Below are 19,914 nucleotides of genomic sequence, written 5' to 3'. Positions count from 1 at the left end.
TTTAATATTTAAAAGTAGAGGTATTTCTTATGCAATCCATTTATGTCAAATTTTCATTATTTTTATTTAAGGATTTCTTTAAATGATTGCCATTCAAATCTGAGCTAATTATTCAGAATTCCGCAGCCTTCTTGATAAAATATGTTATGGAGAATATTTATTGTTTCAAGACACGAAAGCTATTTCCGGCATACATGTACCGAAATGTTTTAATATAATTTAATCCAAAACGAGCAAGAGATGTAGTATATTATTGCCCCCTTATTCGTAATGGTCCGCTAACTTAAAACAGCCGCTAAGTAGTGTTTTTTCCCATTCTGACTTAGGTCAATAGAAGAAGACAGAGTGAGAATTAACAATGCTTTAAGTTAGCAGACTATTATTAATAAGGGGTTTCAACGATACAACAGACAATGCGACACGGGACACTCTACTAACGGAACGATTGCCACTAGTTTCTATTTAAGTATTTGTTATACAATTTAAATATTTAAAAATCCAGATTTATTGTGCTCTTATCAGATCTCAGGAAAGTAGTTACTGAATTGGTGTATAATGGCATGACATGACATATTCTTTGCGTCAGGCGTTCACCAAGGAAATAAAGCAAAGAAGTAAATGACTTCTCCTCACTTATTCCTGCCTGTATATTGATGTATATGCTTTTACAACAAGATCCCAGAAAACGTTCAAAACAAATGAATTAGGAAATTCAGAAAAATTGTTTCTAAACGTTTTTGTGGTAAATATTACTATAACATAAATTACTTTCTTAATGGTACCACAGATTGGGAATGGTGCGACTGCCCTCAGGCTATTAAATAATAAATTTTTAATGAACGATATTACATTGTAACCACATTTAATTTTTTGCGCCGGTCCTTCTCAGGTCTGAGGCATACTTTTTGAATGAGTGATTTTGACTTCCAATAAGTGTTATTATATCTTATTTGATAAAAATATTTGAATTTGAATTCCCGTTCACATTCCAACAATGTACTTATTACTTACTTTATATTATACAATTATTATTATATTATAACATTATTTAAGTATAATTAATATTTATAGGTACAATATGTTCGACGGTCGAGTACCGGTTCGCAAAAGGGCTAAGGCCCCTGCTCTTTTTTTACCTCATGACGCTGTTTCTGGCTTGGCATTAAATCATATTGGCACACCAAATCGACATAGCTGATAGGTTCTTTGAATAAAAATATTTGAATTGTGATTTTGAACTTTAAGGTTCAGATGGCAAAACAAAAATGGAATTTTATTTTTAAACGAGCGTGGTACTGAGATGTGATGTGTTTAACTTTTAATTTTGCTTAACAATTATTAGAATTTGTTGTTTAAGTAATTATTAATGTCTAGAAAATTAAATTTCGTATTCAATGACATAAATTTTATTACACAATAAATTTCCAGTATGACGTATCTAGCTCTATATAAAAAGAGTCACTTTCAGAAATTTTTTCACCATTCTTTTTTTTTTATAAAATCCTGCTTCAGTGTTTCATACAAATATTAACTAGTTTTATTTGTAGAACTAAATTTTTGAAGTGAAACTTCTTCAGGCGAGTGGAGCTCTTTTTGAGAGTTTCTTGCGCCACTTCTTCTCTCTCAGAGTATCTAGTACATTAGAAATGATATCAAAAAGAATTCTAAAGGAATCAATTTTGAGAAAATAAATGCCTCTTATGCCTTTTTTGGGTGAACAAACATGAAGGAACTCGCGTCATCGACGCCATACGCTCTCCATAAGCTATATATATACTGTGTTTATGGAGATAGATATACCACCGTGCTTTTTTAGTAATTTTATGTAAGCAATTGAAGTAATTTTGTACAATATAGCAATAAATTAAAATTGTATTTGACCATATACATGATAGTACTTTCCACTGATAAATAAAACAATTCATGCGACTTTACTATAAGTGTTTGTGATCAAGGATTCAAGTTTAAATTGGTCATTAATACTTCATAACAAACCAAAAATAATAATCTAATCACTCGACGATACAATTTACAACAAGTTAGGTTACGCATGTTTTTTTGAACGTTTAAAAATATAACAATTTGCGTTTAATGTCCTATAACGCTATGCTTATATGGCCTTACAAATCAACTTGTTATAATGTTATACCTGAGAATAAACCATAAATATTTAAAATGTTGATTATATCGCTGACAACACTGTCATTTGAAGATAATTCTGAGGATTTCCGAATGATTAGCAGCTTGCAAATAGACGCGGGAAACGTTATACGTCCTAATAAACCAATCGTAAGCCAAAATATGGCTATTTGTAAACTTTATGTATATTCTTGGTTTATTCTCATATAAAACTTTATGCCAATTGTATTTGTAAGCCAGGTTAGAGTCGTCTTAATTTTAACGAAATTAAATTATATTTTCAGAGCATCGAGAACAGATGAACCTGGCAACATCCGTACTAGATGGTTCGGCTTTGTACGGAAGCTCGGAGAAGGAACTGCGGTCGTTACGGCTTTACGATGCGGGCAAAGTCGACCTTGCGTCGTGTCGAAAGTAAGATCGTGTTCACGGATGTAGCTTTTGTCTTTTTTAACATGTGTGACCTTCTTCTCGACTTTAGAGAATTTTTATTGTTGTCTGTTGCTCGATTTGCACTTTATTTTGTTGATCCTTTCGTCAGATAGGCCATCTATTTATTCCGTCTTAATAGACACACTTATGTGTGTTGCTAAATAAATAAATAATTAATTGTTTATTAGGCTCGTTGCGTTTTTTTTTTGTTGCTGGTTTTGACAGATTTGTACAACAATTTGATCCTTGTTTTTTTTATCATCTATTACCTACTTATGTAAGGTTTTTGATCGGTATAGATTATACTTAACTACGCGATACCCTTGATGACTAAAGTTAGCTTAGATGATGCATAAATTGTTAGTTTAACAGTTGCTCAAGCGAATTTTATGCGAATATCATGGATAAGAGTAATAATTGGCGAGCATTAATGCGATAGCTTGGTAACATGAATAATCTACATCTGCTTAGAAAATTGATATTTTCACCATCAACAAAATATAAGCTTTATTTGATTCCTCAGCATTCAGGTTATTCTAATATTATAATGCTAACAATAATATAAATAGCTAGAAAGATTTAACTATTTTGTTATATTTCACCTGGTTTCTTACCAAACGTTCTATCACAAGGTGCAATGACGGCTCTCCAAGTGCTGCACTCTACGCCGCCTTGTTGAACGAGCACAACAGAATCGCCGGCGAGCTTTATACCTTAAACCCGTTCTGGGAAGACAACGCCCTGTTCCTGGAGACCAGACGCGCTGTGGCTGCAGTTATACAGCACATTACCTACAATGAGTTCCTCCCTGTTTTGCTTGGAGAAGTAAGTATCACCCCAGTATCAGCTCGAAACATTTGACTGGGTGCAATGCAAAACTGCTTAAATCGTCAGAGACCCAGTACTTTATGAGGTAGATAACTTCGTCGCTTCATTGTTTTGTCTTCTACCGTAATTATCACGGGGAGTGTTCCGAAGAGCTGTTTGACCTGATTCCTGCCGCCGACTTCTACCTTCGCACGACACGCCACAAATTACAATACCATTCCCACCATCTGGATGTGTAGCGTTCCTCGACAGTGCTGTAATGAAGGAACTTTCTTCCAAGAATAACCAAGCTGTGTAATGAGCTTCTTTGTGCGGGGTTCAGGGACGATTATTTACGATATGGCTACCCTCAAAAAAAGCACGTACACTTTTCTAAAGGCCCGGCAATGCTCTTGTTATTCCTCTGGTGTTGCAAGAGAATGTGGGCGGCGGTGATCATATAACATCTGGTGACCCGTACGTTCGTTTGTCCTCCATAAAAAAAGAATTAAAGTATGCCTCAACAAATTTTATCGTCAATATTACTTATTCTAAATTTTTTTTGATGAAGATAGCTCCTTGATAAATGAACTAATGATGAGTGCGACGCATCTAGATTTTCCGAAATATTTTGTACTAATTTGACATAAAAATAATAAGGACTGTGTAAATAAAATAAATTTAATAAGAGATACAAGAACAAGAATTAGATCATTTTACTAGAAGGTCATAATTATCATATATATTTGTATATGGCTATAAAACACTATACAAAATCCCAGTTTGTAACTGAAGAAACTAGAAAATAGAAAACATGGTTAAGAAATATAATTATGGTATCTTAAAAACACTGAAAAGGCTTGCACATATTTTATTTCTCAAATAGTACGTTCAATAAGCGATGAATACATAGTTAACATAGATGTAGTGAGTCATTGAAATGGATGGTTCAGGTACCTTTTCATGTTTCATGTTGAATGTACAAAATAGAAATGTGAATGTGAATAATAATATAAGGAATTGTCAACCAGAAAGTCCACCTGATCTATGAATAGGTCGGGTTAGCAGATTTAGTAAAACATTTTAGTTATAAGAGAAAGAGTATATTCTTATAAGATAATGAACAGGGTACCCAACTGGTAAAGACCCTTTCAGGAAGATATTTGCTTCGTAACCAACATGAAAGACATTAGGCATAATAAATAATAGCGACTAGTTTACAAAAAATTTTAACCAAATTAAAATCAGACTAATTTTAGGCTTATATTTTTATTTTTAATCCTTCACAGTCATAATTACTGAGTTTTACGTAGGTTGGTATGGCGAAGGCTGAACTGAAGTTACAATCGCTTGGTTTCTGGAGGGGATACTCGAGCGCAATCCGCGCTGGTACGTACGCCGAAATACTCTCCGTCGCACCCATTTTCGATGCTATGATAAACCAAAAACTGGTAAGTAGTTTCTTAAAAATAATAATTATCAAATAAATGACAATTCCTTATGACTTTTTGCAACTATATCTCAATATAAATCGAAAAAGTAAGTTCATGGAGACCTGATGGTTCTTATACATACGTATCGTAGTGAATGACAGAAGAAGAATGAAAGCGGAACTGACCCGGTAGAAATGAAAACTTCTTGAGCCTCCTGGTTCACGTGATGGGAATTGGTGACGCAACCGACCATGGGCATCAGCAACACCAGGGGTCAAGAACTGTGTTGCCGGCGTAAGAACTTTTTCGAGGCGAACTTCAATTAGTCAAGATGAAACGAGTGAAAGTGAATTTTAAAGGGGATACAACACTAAATAACAGATATTTTTAATTTCAGATGAATACCAATGCATCAATTACGGACTTAGTTCAAACGAGCGCGCAGAGTCTCTCACGCTTGTCAGCGTCGGCTAAGTGGGACCTCAACCGGAACAGAGACCACGGTGTACCTCCTTACTTGCGGGTTTTGAGAATGTGTGATCCGATGCTCAGTGTGAAGTCATACGCAGACTTTGATAAACTTGGCTTCAGTCGAGCGCAGCAAGAGATGATGGCTGATATGTACAGGTATGATAATATGAATTGGACGTTATTTTGCAGAAGTCCATAATTTTTATTTGTGTTTCTGTTTCTATTCTTCAAATTCTTCTGTCGTGCCAGAATTTGGCGAGTCAACATCTCCTGAGGATGCCTTGTGTAGAGGCGAAACATGTGTCGAATTGATTTAAGACAAAACTTAGCGGAATTTAAACTCAATAAAAATTGCAACCATTGGATAGTCCATGTGTTGTTAATATATTGTTAACAGTTTATGATCTCATCAACATAAGCTTAATGTGGACTCATACACAGACTTTGCCACACGTGGCTTCAGTAGAGTATGAGATTGTGGCTAATATATGCTCACATGATACTGAGCAATGAACCGCGCGTTTTTATCCAGGTCAATACGACATTAACACCCTCAAAAATGCGTGTACACTGACCTTGAAGGCCGGTACTGTTCTGTGTTTCCTTCGGAGTATCAATGGCGATGATCACTTACCATGATGAACCCATAATTCGTACGCTCGTTTATTGTCCTACTCAGTCTGAAGTCAAACGCAAACTATGATAATTTTGGCTTCAGTCAGCAAGCAGCTGATATGTTCATGTATATCTATGATAATATACCACATTACCGACTATAATAAACTTTAGAGGATTTATAATCTCATTAGCACGGTCTTAGTATAAAGACAAACGCAGACCATGACAATTTTGGCTTCAGTCGAGCGCCGCAAGTAGCCATTAGGCTCATAATATGTTCATGTCTTAGATGAAAAAACACTACCTAACGACGGTATATTGTTGAGGATAAATAATCTCATAAGCACAGCCTTGGTAAAAAGTCATACGCACACAATCTTGACTTCAGTAGGGCGCAGCAAGTGGCTGATATGTAGACAATGATAATACCCAGCGTAACGATGTACTCCTACATCGTATCAATGTATTTTAGATGATGTAGGATCTTATAAGCACCGACTGCAAAATAATCAAGGGTTTTAATTGCCTTTCATAAAAAATGAAATAAGGCTAATATTTTCGTATCTATAGCTTTTTTAAATATAATTAGATACAATTATACATTATTTACCACAATACTATAATAACTTATTAATATAACAATAATTGATTTATTTAACAAAATGTATTATTATTACCTGCATTAAGACTCTTTTCAATATCAAAAATAGTCGTAGAACATGTTAAGTCGAGTCGATAACTAAACACGACGTTGATATTATAAAGTATAAAAACCGACGTGTTTCATATTCGTATCTTGGATTATATATAGACTTCTATCCACGTTGTATCCAAGTAAAAAAATATTTTAATAATTGTCTCAGAAACACGGAAGATGTGGAGCTCCTGGTGGGAGGTGCCATGGAGAAGCCGGCTTCAGGGGCTGTAATTGGCTCCACCATGGCCTGTGTTCTCGCCCTCCAGTTCGCAAACCTCAAGAAGAGTGACAGGTAACAATGCATTCTTTGACAGTGTAGTGTAAAGGTCTATAGACACGGCCGGCATTATCCCTGGACCTCGCTAGAACCCCGTTTCCCTTTCACCCCCGCACGTCCTGTTGCGTCCGTACGGTTTGCTGTTCCATTGCCGTTAGGTACATGTCGTGATATTTTCGTGCTATCACTGCTTTGTTTTGATGTTTTGATTATTACGTTTTGACTTTTGTTGTGATTAATTCTGTAGTTTATGTTATTTTGTGTCGCTATAATAGTTCTACCAGAAAAATAAAATCATTATAACAACACAACACCTTTTTCATCAATCTATAATACTAACAACATAAATCGTTGTTTATTTATTAATAATAACATCCTAGTGATGCTTGTTTTGCACACCGTAACAAAGCGACGATGTGACGTCATCAACGTGAGGTCCAGAGATAATTAAACAGGTAATTTACATATTGTTTACTGAACCACAACAAAGTATCACCTTAAGGTACCCGTATATCTTTTTACAAAGGGCGCATTGCAAAAGCGCGAATACCTTTCTAAACAGCCCACAATACTAACACAAAGTGACACACAAATCGCGAGTGTAAGACGATTTACCCGGCCTGATTTCATTGGTTGTCTAGCAGCAAGAGGATCTATCAAGACGTCTAAATATATCTAAGATTAAATACATCAACCCACACATACAATTCATAAATAAAGGTATTGTGCGAATACTATATACACATATATATTAATAGATAACTGTAGATATATTCATTTCAAAGTAACAACATGAAGCAGTGATAAAGAACAGCGATTTAATAAAACATGTAATTTTTTTTTCAGGTTCTGGTATGAGAACGATATTCCTCCATCCTCATTTTCTGCAGAGCAACTGTCGGCACTCCGGAAAGTATCTCTCGCTGGATTATTGTGTGGAGTAGACGACAATGTTAAGACTATACAGCCGAAGGTGTTCGTTAAGGAAGATCCTTACTTGTAAGTAACTTACCGTGGAATTATATAAATAGATTAAGAAAAATCTTAATGACTATAAGTGACGAGATGGGGAGGATGCTCAGCTGATGCTAATTAATACGCCCTGCCTATTACAATGCAGTGCCATTCAGGATTCTTGAAAAACCCAAAAAATTCTGAGCGTCACTACAATTGCGCTTGCCACTTTGAGACATAAGAGCTCGGAATTTAGTTCAGCGAACAATCGTGAGCAGCACTGCATTGTTATGGGAAAGTATCACCTCTGATGAAGGTCTTTTTTATAGAAGAAAGGACAAACGAGCAACCGGGTCACCTGTTGTTAGGTGATCACCGCAGCCCACGTTCTCTTGCAGCACCAGATGAATCACAAAGGTTTAGCCAGCCCTTTAAAAAAGTGTACGTGCTTTTTTTGAAGGTACCTATGTCGTATCGTCATGGACACACCGTACATGTAAGCTCATTCCACAGCTTTGTATAACGTGGAACAAAGTTCCTTGAAAACCGCACTGTTGCGGAACGCCACACATCCAGATGGTGGAGCTGATATCTTTATTTGTGGCGTGTCGTGCGAAGGTGGAATTCGGCGGCAGGAATCTCTTGCTCATATCGTAATTTATTCTCATAAAAAATGTACCGCCATCGAGTTTTGTAAAATTATGAGTCTACTTCCCGGCCCATACACTTATACGTCCCTAAAGTAAACATCTCTTTCAGGAATGCACGTCAACACTGTTCTCAACACAATCGTTTAGAACTTTCTGCGTGGAAAGACGAAAGCGGTGCAAAAGCGGCAGAAAGACTTTCACAGGACATGCTAACCACGGCGTTGGAAAAAGCTAAGCAAGAAATGGCTGACAGAAAGAAAATGGAATATATGCTTTGGGAAACCCGTAAGTTGAATATATAATTTTTCCGGAGTAAAATAGAATTGTCGGGCTTATCGAGCAAGAATGTTATGCCTAACGATTCCTGGTTATTGAAAATAATACGAATAATGTTGGAAAAATCTGTTTTCTATTATTCTATAAATATAAAATAAATAATATATTTTTTTCTGTATTATTTCCATGGCTGTACCAAACAGTATGATGTGTTAATACCAAAATCGTCTGGTGATAGTTGGTTCAAATTTAAAAAATTCCTATTCGAAATAGGATAATATGTAATCACTTATTGAAAGTCAAAAACTACTACCCATTCGGAAATGTATGCCTCTGACCTGAGAAAGTGAGAAGAACGGGTGCAATAACTCAGCAGGCTTCTCTTTTTTTTAAATTTCGATTTAATCAAATTTATAATGTAAATAGCCTGACGGCGGTCGGTTCGTTTCCAGTCTGTGTTATCATAAAGTCATTTATGCTATAGTAACCTTCACCACATAAACATCTTTAAATAAAACAAAAATAAGATAGAGATTTAAAAACCTAACAAAGAGTCGTAGCATTAAAAGGCATAAAAAGGCATTTATTTTCTCAAAATTGATTCCTTTAGTATTATTTCTATTGTCATTTATTCATACTTAATAATAGTAATAATAATGTGCTTTATTCATACTTGTTGTAGATGCAGCAATATTTCTCCTATTATTACATCACTTATTTATCTTTACGACAGCTTTATTTTTTTACGCCTTTTTAATAAAATATACAATATTCTACTGTCATTGTTATTGCTATAAATAAATCATAATCTAGTCCCAGGCTGTCCGATCACTTAGATATTCAGCTGTGGATTCGTAGGATTTACGACAGAGTAATTTTTTAAGAAAACATTTAATTTTATTTATACGCATTGGCCCTGGACAGTGGCTAGGTCTTTATTATAAAAGTACATACATTTATCCTTTAAGCTATTATGTATCTAATGAAGACTACTAGAATAAGTTACAAGCAATGCCCTATTACTAGTGTTATTATAATGAAAACTACTATTTAGACCAAAAAGGTAACGAAGGTGAAATTATGGGCTTATTGGGAACATGTTGGTCATGAAGAATATGTTTTGGTTATAGGAGGAGGGGCTGATCCAAAGTCGCCAGTAGGAACTGCAGCGTCTTTCTCCAAAGCCAATAAATATGCGCTGAAACTTGCCAACACTTCGCTATTCTTCGAATTTGCTACAAACGAACTTCTAAACTCTATTAACGGGTAAGTGGGTATTCTCAACAGTCTTAGTTTCAATATCATTGTGCTTATTTTTCCTTGTGCAAAGTTTTTCTGAAGTATAATGCAACAGTACCAATATTGTGATTCAAGGGTGGAAAGATGGTAGATTACATATTACTGTGACATAAAAAACCCTCGCCTTCGGCTGGAGCATAATGGCGATTCGTTTGCAAAAACCAAGACATGGGTGTCACAAACTTGGGAGTTTCACACGCCTTTTTTCAATACAGTTGTAGGAAGTAGTTAAAAACAAATCAAAGGTAAACAAATAAATATGTTTATTTAGAAACTAGGCAATGGTAAAGGTCCTGCGCGTATACAGCCTATTCGATTATAGACATATGTTGATGTGAAAAGAATTAAATTAAAACTGGTTATAAAATAAAAATAAAAAACAACCATTTCAAAGAATTTTGAGAACACAATGCTTAGAGTACGGACTCATTCATTTTTACTCGTATAAAAATCTATCCGATTTTATTCTATGTATGAAAACTTGCCTAACATGAAGAGGTTCTATCTAAAGGGAAAAATTATCGAAGGTGGAAATATCTTTATTATGACATTAAGGGACGGAACGAAGATGACGTTCAGCTGATGGTAATTGATACACCCTGCCCATTACAATGCAGAGCCGATCATAATTCTTGAAAAACCCAATAATTCTGAGCAGCACTACAATTGCGCTCGTCACCATGACGTATAAGATGTTAAGTATTGTTTGCCCAGTAATTTCATTACCTACGGCGACCTTCACACCGAAACACAATAATGCTTACACATTACTGCTTCACGACAGAAAAAGGCGACAGGTTGTGGTATCCATAATCTAGCTGGCATCCTGTACAAAGGAGCCCACTGGTAAATACCCTTATTCGCTTCTTACGACACCCTTGGGCCTGGGACTACCCTATTCTTTTTACCCCGGGGAAACACAGGTCAAATAATTTGTTAAGTTGTTTTTTTCTGCAGCCATCGACGCAAGCGTCAAATATTCGACGACGCGCTCGGGTTTGGTTCAGCCAATGAGTTCGTGGACTCGCTACAATCTGTGGACGTGAGTGGCTTCCTAGGCCAAGATCAGCTAGGCCCTGTGATAGAGCCCCAGTGTGATGACGTCGGGTCCTGTGATGCTGGTAGCCCATTCAGGACATACACGGGACATTGCAATAATCTGCGTAACCCGAATCTGGGAAAAAGTTTGACGACCTTTGCTAGACTTTTGCCGCCTGTGTATGAAGATGGTAAGTTTGAAACCAGTCATATTACAGTCGTAGTAATACATGCTTCTAGTATCATTTTTACTTGAATGTTAATTTAAAAAAATACTCCAGGCAGAGGACCTACCCTATTTGAGGACTCTGCGCCTTTTAAACGTTTTATGCCTGGAGGATGTGATTTACATACAGTTAAGGACTCCGATTATGCAAGGGAAAGCTCAAAACGTTTGCCCTAACCTTCTCATCACAGCGAGTATGATTATCATTAGGGCTATCTCCCGAATACATAGATAGATAGAGCACAATAGATCTTCAGATTTTTTTATAGAAGACGAGGACAAACGAGTGTACGGGTCACCCGGTGTGAATTGATATCCGCTGCCCACAACTTGCAACACCAGAGGAATCACACGAGCGTTTAGGGTGTACGCCCTTTTTTAATTGCCCATGTCGTATCATCCCGGAAACACCGCACATGGAAGCTCATTCCACAGCTTGGTTGTACGTTGCAGAAACTTCCTTGAAAAAAAACTGCACTGAGAAGAAACTCCAAACATCCAAATTATGGGGATGATATTCTAACTTGTGAAGGTGGAATCAGTTCAAACAGTTATTCGGAATACTCCCCGTGATAGATGCGGTAGAAGAAACACGGCTCTACGCAACGACAGGTGATTGAGGCGTTCACAGAGCACTGGATCCCCGACAATTCAAGCAGCTCTTAATTTAAGTGCTACAAGACCCAATATTAAAATGATGGGTTTGTTAAATAATTCATCATTTACAGTATTTATTAAAATGTATTATTCTTCCAGGTGTAAGTCGTCCTCGCATCAACTCTGTGACTGGTACTCCTCTGCCGTCCCCGCGGACCGTGTCCACTGTGATACACCCTGACATCTCCAACCTCCACACCAGATACACCCTCATGACGATGCAGTTCGCTCAGTTTTTGGACCACGAGCTAACCATGACGCCTATACATAAAGGTTAGTTAAAGAAAACCGTACCCTACCAATAATATAAACCTCGAAAGTATGTGAGAATGTATGGATGTATGTTTGTTTCTCTTTCACGCAAAAACTACTGAATGGATTTTGATTAATTTACAATAATATAGGCTGTACAAAAGAATGACACATATACGCTATAATTTTAAAATATGTAATGTAAGAACTCGTACATAGTAAAAAAATCTTAGTTAATATTCTAAGTAAAAAATCTACCGTCTGCGAGCTAAGAATAGCTCCGCTCGCTCCGCATGCGTCGCAAAAACAGTTTGTGGCTCCATCTACAGGATACCTGAGATTTGAACAAGATGTATCAAGATTTACGAACCATTCGTCACTCGAGCGCTTGGCTCAGTTGAAAGAGCGCTCGGGCGGAACCCGAGTGATCACGGGTTCGAGTCTTGGATCGTTCATAAATTTTGATTAAAAATTTAATTTAATTATATATTAAAAATCATATTTTTCTACCTAAGGTTTCCACGAGTCAATTCCGGACTGCAGGTCGTGCGATTCTCCGCGCACCGTTCACCCCGAATGTAACCCGTTCCCAGTTCCCAGAGGAGACCACTACTATCCTGAAGTGAACATTACTTCGGGAGAACGCCTCTGCTTCCCCTTCATGAGGAGTTTGCCTGGACAGCAGCAGCTTGGTAATTATACTCGTGCACCAGTTTTAGGACTTTACCTTCAGTATAAGAGTTTACGGGCATTAAATACGACAGAACTCTTAAATTTTTGTATAAAAAGTGTGATGTTTGAAAACATATAAACTGGAAGACCCAGTGTTGGTAGGCCCCCCACTAGATGAACCGATTAATTGTTGGATGAGGGCAGCGCAGGACCGATCTTCATGAAAATCTTTGGGGGAGGCCTTTCTCCAGCAGTGGACGTCTTCCTGCTGATGATGGTGACGATGATGATGAAACTGGACTCTCCATTTAACATTCTTAACATTGTATCATTGCTGAATATTCAATGGTCCCAAATCCATTAATTCTTAATTAAAAGACATTAGTGAACATAATTTCGAATATTCGAATAGTTTTAATAAATAATTAATAAACACATGTCTAAAACTAAATGTACAGCTATAAACTTTGATTAAAAGAATACTTTATCTTTTACTTTAGCAGAAAAATTTTTTTCGCGAAACGCCATAAATTTGCTAATTTACATTTTTGACAAATACCTGGGGTTAGCGAAGAGTATCTCCGTGGTGTCAAGTATGTCTTTTGTTGGGCAATGTATACGCTTTTACAACATGATCCGAAAAATAAGTGTGTTGCTAAATTCAAAGAATTGTTAATAAACGTTTGTATGGTAAAGGTTACTATGACTTTCTTAGTGATACCAGAGATTGGGAATGGTGGAGTAATTGTGGTGCTTGTGTTAATTTCATAGGAATGTTATTTAGAAATATCACACTCACACATACCTAATTATTATAAACAAAGACCCCAGCTTATTAAATCAACTTTACCGAACACTGGGCCATATGAGTCATCTAAGACTAGCTATATATTATTTACCAGTAGGAGGCTCCTTTGCACAGGATGCTGATATAGGTACCACAACGGCGCCTATTTCTGCTGTGAAGCAGTAAAGTGTGTTGCGGTCTAAAGGGCGCCGCAGCTAGTGAAATAACTGGGCAAAGTAGACTTAACATCTTATGTCTTATCCACATGGTGACAAGAGCAATTGTAGTGTCGCTCAGAATTTTTGGATTTTTTTAGGAATCCTGAGCGACACTGCATTGAAATGGGCAGGGCGTATCACTTACCATCAGCTGAACGCCCTATTCGTCTCATGCCTTATTGTCATAAAAAATAATGAAATTCGAGTTTAGAACAAGCTAAATAGTATTTTCTTAATATTTATCGTTCTTTTATTTCAATTATTGAATAACATTAAATTTAATGTGACTTCATAGGTCCCCGTGAACAAGTGAATCAAAACACGGCGTATATCGACGGGTCGGTGATATACGGGGAGAACCCGTGTATAGTGCGCTCGTTGCGTGGGTTCAACGGACGGTTGAACGCCACCGCCAATCCTCTCAACGGCAAGGACCTGCTACCACGATCCGACAGCCACCCCGAGTGCAAAGCGCCCAGTGGTTACTGCTTCATTGCTGGTATATATTATTACACATTGTCTTCTAATGTATACGCCTGAAAATTTAAGTACCATAAGAACAAACTAGTGAACAAAAAAGTGCCGGAAGAAACCTGCTTATTCTATCGCGTCAAGAAAATCGCGGAATGGTGTAAATTGAACCTTATTCAATTGAACCCACACAAAATTCATATTTGAGCGTTACCAAAAACCCGTTTGTCGTATCACCGCTCTTGAATAATATTCCCTAAATGCCTCGATAATGCCTTATGGCGAGCAATTGCTAGTTCCGCGGTCATCTGGTAGAGAATTCCAGATTGATTGGCTTCGGAGAAACTACTTTAAGCCTTCATTTCGGGTTACGTATACTGATTTTGGAACGTGGCAGTTGACTCGACTACGGAGAAAAGTGTGCTTCTTTAAGCACACTTTTGCCGTTCCGCTATCAGACTGCGAATGACATGTTATTATGTATATAGAATGTCACTGCCCTGAACATTTAATTTTGGTTTTTTTAAACGTAGTTCTGGCAATAGTGTTAGGTCTGATACTTAAAAGGAGCTATTAATCGTGGGTAAATAAGAATGAAAATGTTTAAAAACCGTCTTATTACCGACTCAATAATCTTTGCAAATACTTATACTATCTTGATCTTCAGGTGACGGCAGAGCGTCAGAACAGCCTGGTCTCACTGCAATTCACACAATCTTCCTCCGGGAGCACAATCGGCTGATCGAAGGTCTTCGTGGTGTGAACCCTCACTGGGACGCGAACCTGCTCTTCGAGCACGCCCGTAGGATCATCACTGCTGAGTTCACACACATTATTTACAACGAGTTCTTACCCAGACTACTGTCTTGGAATGCTGTCAATCTGTACGGATTGAAACTGTTGCCTGCTGGTAAGTTTCTCTTAAGTTAATTGAGAAGGACATCCAGTCTCGTGACTTTATTTTGAGCATTCTCGATTTTACAGATTACTAGATTTTTCTCATGTTTCATTACATTTAAATATAAAAAAAAACAGGGAACCGAAAATTACTTACATTAGGCTCTGGCGATGTCTTGGATAAATCTTTTTAAATACTCCAAGGTATCGCTCGAATTATGGCTTTTCTTTTAACACATATACATTTAACGTTAAACTTCAGCCAATTCTGCTAAATACAATCGGCTGCTGCCAGCTGTTCAGGTAAATTAAAACATTGTATTTATTAAATAACCACATAGATTTCACAGTACAGACCCAGTCTCTATATAATACAGATGGAATTGCCGGAAAATTCGTTCACTGCGGAGTATTGCAATTGGCGGTCTTTAGCATATAGGATAGGGCTGACAATGATAATGGATTTGTCGCCTCTTGTCAAATATAGCTTCGATTGAAAGTGGCGTCTTTACGAGCCAATTAGCGATTCAGGTTTCTGCCATGTTACTGCTGACCACATATCATCATCAGCTGCAGGACGTCCACTTCTAGACAAAGGCCTCCGCCAAAGATCTCCACGACGATTGGTCCATCAACCAACATATTCCGTCGATCTGACAATCAAACTATGTCAGACCAACTTGTTGGTCCCCACAAGTATAAGCCATTAAAATTACTTATTTTTCTATGCGAATCTATTAATAGTTTGCCCGTTATTTCTACTAGCGGCATTTTGTTTTGAATTTTCCTCAAATCTAATGGGTCTCAAGAAAATATTCTGAATGTCTCCAGGTTACTACAAGGAATACTCCCCAACTTGCAACCCTGCCATCGTCACGGAGTTTGCAACGGCTGCCTTCAGGTTCGGCCACTCGTTGCTCAGACCACATCTGCCGCGTCTGTCGCCCACCTACCAACCCGTTGATCCTCCCATTCTACTAAGAGACGGTTTCTTCAGGCCCGACATGTTCATGACCGTAAGTTACTGAAATCCGCATCATGTCGAAAAAACAACTTAAGAGCATTCCATTTTTGGAATCTTTTGGAGATGTAATAGCGTGGATAAAGCGCATAGTAAAAAATCAGTTGTTGGCAAAAATATTGGGTTATAGGGGTTAGTAACTGCTCGAGTCAGCAATATGATGGGAAACCCGATATAATGACTTAAAATTTAATTTAGCTGTTCCTCTCGATTTTCGCTTATAGTAATTGTATGGCATAAAATATATAATTCTGGCTTATTTCAAATAAATAGTCATATAGTATGCGAATAAGAACTCCTTGTTACAGAACCTATTTATATACTAATACACTGGCCATTACAATAGCGCACGTCCACTAAACATATACCAACTTATCGGCATAGGATACTATTAATATCTTAATTCGCAATTTTTTTAAGCTAGGCTTTAAGATGTAGCCAAGTTCTAGAGAGTGTCTATAGTATAGTCTTTCTAGATAGTATTAACTATTGCACTTTAATCTAGTTATTTTTAAATCCAAATGGTAATAGCATAATGGTAATAAATAGTTACCAATAATCAAATTAGCGCGTTCAGAGAAATAAACATCTCTTCATCTTTATAATAACAATAATTATATGATCAATTATCTACAATACAGCTTCTATTTTCCAGCACCCTCCAATGACTGATGAATTGTTACGTGGTCTTTCATCAACTCCAATGGAAACTCTCGATCAGTTTATCACCGGAGAAGTGACAAACCATTTGTTTGAGGATCGCAAAGTTCCGTTCTCTGGGGTCGATCTCATTGCCCTCAACATACAACGAGCAAGAGACCATGGAGTACCGAGTTATAACAACTACAGGGCGTTGTGTAATCTTAAGAGAGCGACCACTTTTGAAGATTTATCGAGGGAGATTCCTGATGAAGTTATCGCAAGGTTAGTTTGGCCACCTTTTTCTTGTTATATAATATGTCTACAGTACTTTTATTGGAACGTTTGATGTGATATGATACTGCATTGAATTTAATTCGAGTGTCCCCTTCGGCATAGAAACGGCAAGAGAAATATAAATATGGCTAGAATAAACATATAGGTGGTCGAAAATAGCATCAATTGCTTCGAGAAAGGGATGGTACGGCCGTTCCGCTCGTTTTTGCTCGACTTGGTGGCGCACTGCCATGCCCCAAGATTAATTTTTATCACTTTATTGCAACTGTGAATGTTTAGTCAAAAAATCTTCGTATTATATTTATTTGTATTCATTCGCAATGAATAAGAGCGAAGGGTTTTGATTGACTTCCCGGTGCTTTTTAGATATTTCTGTCAATTGAACCTTACACTAAGGTAATAAAGTATGACTTGCATTAATAAATTAGAAAGAGATCTCTATTTTTATTGCTTGAACCGTACGGAAAATTCAGGAAGTTTATCGAAATTCTGAAGCACTTTCTTGGCCTATTTTCCGCTTAAATTCGAAACAAATATTAATGACTCTATTCATAAAGTGGTGTTTGTTTTAGGTTGAAGCGTATCTACCCAACAGTAGACGACATTGACTTGTTCCCGGGCGGTATGAGCGAGCGACCCTTGCAAGGAGGTCTTGTTGGTCCAACATTCGCTTGTATTATCGCTATCCAGTTCAGACAGTTGAGGAAATGTGACAGATTTTGGTAAATATATTTCTTAATTCTAAAGCCTAAAGTCATGGTTGCTGAGAGGGCAATGGAGAGGGCTATATTCGGAGTTTCGAATCGAATCGAATCAGAAATCAGGAGATCCGTGAGAGAACCAAAGTTACCGACGTAGCCCAAATGATTGCGAAACTGAAGTGACAGTGGGCAGGGCACATAGTTCGATGGACAGATCGAGGGCCGTTGTGGTAGTAAATTCCTCGAATGGAGACCACGTACCGGAAGACGGGGTGTTTGTATGCCCCCCACAAGATCTGACGAGGGCAGCTCAGGTCAGTCTTTGGGGGAGGCCTTTGTACAGCAGTGGACGTCTTCCGGCTGATGATGATGATTTCTTAATGTACACATGAATTTGGAATGATTTTGTAATTTACGAAAAATTTTAATTTATTATTTTAATCATATTGATATAGTTGGGAATGAGACACATTGTTGCACAATATTTCCCTTATAGAATCAGACTTTCAAATACAATATGTAAACTATAATGTAACGCTTTAGAACTATCAAAGGACATGAATTTAATAACTAGTGATTTTAAATCCTATCTGAAAAGTATTTGAATTTGAATTCATATAAACTAAATGTTAATTTTTACATTATTGGGTAATATTTTTAATTATTACAGGTATGAGACGGACAATGCAGCGACAAAATTCACAGAACAACAGTTAGCTGAAATCAGGAAGTCAACTCTTTCCAAGTTACTTTGCGAGAACTTTGACGTACCAACGGAAATTCAGCGCGCGGCATTTGATCTGCCCAGCAACTTCTTGTAAGTATACACAGTTAGTTCATCATACAAACATTTGCACCGGGATTCTAAGGGTGAGATCTACAGAGCGTTATTATACTTTGCTCATATTTTACTTACTTAAAACTTTGCTGAGTGTAAACTTGGCATTATCTTTTATTTCATTCACACTCAGCTAAGTTTTATGTGAGTCTTTTTTTATATCAATAAGGAACGCGACGAGCAGGACGTTTATCTGATGTTAATTGATACGCCCTACCCATTACAGTATAATACCGCTCAGAATTCTTGAAAATCCCAAAAATTCTGATCGGCACCACAATTGCGCTCGTCTCTTTAAGACATAAGATGTTAAGTCTTGTTTGCCCAGTAATTTCACTAGCTACGGCGCCCTTCAGACTGAAATACAATAATGCTTACACATTACTGCTTCACGGCAGAATTAGGGGCCGTTGTGGTATCCATAATCTACTACTATACTGGTAAAACTAAAAAGCAAAGTTTAAGTATGCTCTACAGATCTTCGATTACTATTCTGCAATTGTTACTAGGCGGTATAATTTTCATTCAAAGAGTTAAGTCAAGGAATGAGGGTACGTTCAACTATATTGTACAGGCGAAGTTCGCGGTTATCCCTTTTACCCTCAATACCAGGTACCAAGAATTAATCTCCTGAATGTGACAATTTAAAACATTTGGATTTGGAAATATTTTTTAAGGTTTTGAACAATACAGAAAAAGACTATCAAACTTGTCAAATTAAAAATCACTACGAAATTTCTACTTTTGTGATTCTCGTATCCAGAATAATTTAATAGAAAAAATGTATGTTAATATTACACCAAATGCTGATAAACAGTACTCTAATTCTGATGGGCATATATAATACAGTGTGTGTTCAGCATATTAAGTTTTAGGACTTAATGTTGCCTTGTTGTCAGTGTAATGCTTGATTTCACTCGACGTATAATATTTACAAACACATTTAAAAGGAATTGACGTACAATAAAAAGCGGCGAGTTCCAGTCGGATTCGCTCATGAAGGGTTCCGTAGCAGCAAGTAACGTAATATAAAAGTTCTTGTAGTTCGTTGTAACGATTCATAACGTATTAAAAAAACTACTAACTAGATCTCGTTCAAACCATTTTCGGTGGAAATTTGCATGGTAATGTAAACGACAACGACGAT

The 19,914-nt window shown here is 37.0% G+C and overlaps 1 protein-coding gene across 1 annotated transcript in view; it reads left to right on the top strand.

Annotated features, from left to right (window-relative positions):
- LOC126979199 (peroxidasin homolog pxn-2) overlaps positions 1 to 19,914 on the top strand; it is a 57,833-nt gene that overhangs the window by 34,310 nt on the left and 3,609 nt on the right. Inside the window, exons 6-22 of the mRNA XM_050828446.1 lie at positions 2,424 to 2,553; positions 3,204 to 3,396; positions 4,692 to 4,829; positions 5,209 to 5,438; positions 6,764 to 6,889; positions 7,721 to 7,873; positions 8,588 to 8,763; positions 9,885 to 10,020; positions 11,011 to 11,282; positions 12,074 to 12,247; positions 12,742 to 12,918; positions 14,199 to 14,402; positions 15,042 to 15,284; positions 16,103 to 16,287; positions 16,948 to 17,216; positions 17,801 to 17,950; positions 18,600 to 18,746. Of these exons, the coding sequence (XP_050684403.1) occupies positions 2,424 to 2,553; positions 3,204 to 3,396; positions 4,692 to 4,829; positions 5,209 to 5,438; positions 6,764 to 6,889; positions 7,721 to 7,873; positions 8,588 to 8,763; positions 9,885 to 10,020; positions 11,011 to 11,282; positions 12,074 to 12,247; positions 12,742 to 12,918; positions 14,199 to 14,402; positions 15,042 to 15,284; positions 16,103 to 16,287; positions 16,948 to 17,216; positions 17,801 to 17,950; positions 18,600 to 18,746 (3,103 nt within the window). The remainder of the gene's footprint in view (positions 1 to 2,423; positions 2,554 to 3,203; positions 3,397 to 4,691; positions 4,830 to 5,208; positions 5,439 to 6,763; positions 6,890 to 7,720; positions 7,874 to 8,587; positions 8,764 to 9,884; positions 10,021 to 11,010; positions 11,283 to 12,073; positions 12,248 to 12,741; positions 12,919 to 14,198; positions 14,403 to 15,041; positions 15,285 to 16,102; positions 16,288 to 16,947; positions 17,217 to 17,800; positions 17,951 to 18,599; positions 18,747 to 19,914) is intronic.

Source organism: Leptidea sinapis, chromosome Z (genome assembly GCF_905404315.1).
Source record: "Leptidea sinapis chromosome Z, ilLepSina1.1, whole genome shotgun sequence".
Classification (NCBI taxonomy): Eukaryota; Metazoa; Arthropoda; class Insecta; order Lepidoptera; family Pieridae; genus Leptidea; species Leptidea sinapis.
The sequence above is the reverse complement of the archived record's forward strand: the minus strand, read 5'-3'. Positions and strand labels throughout refer to the sequence as shown.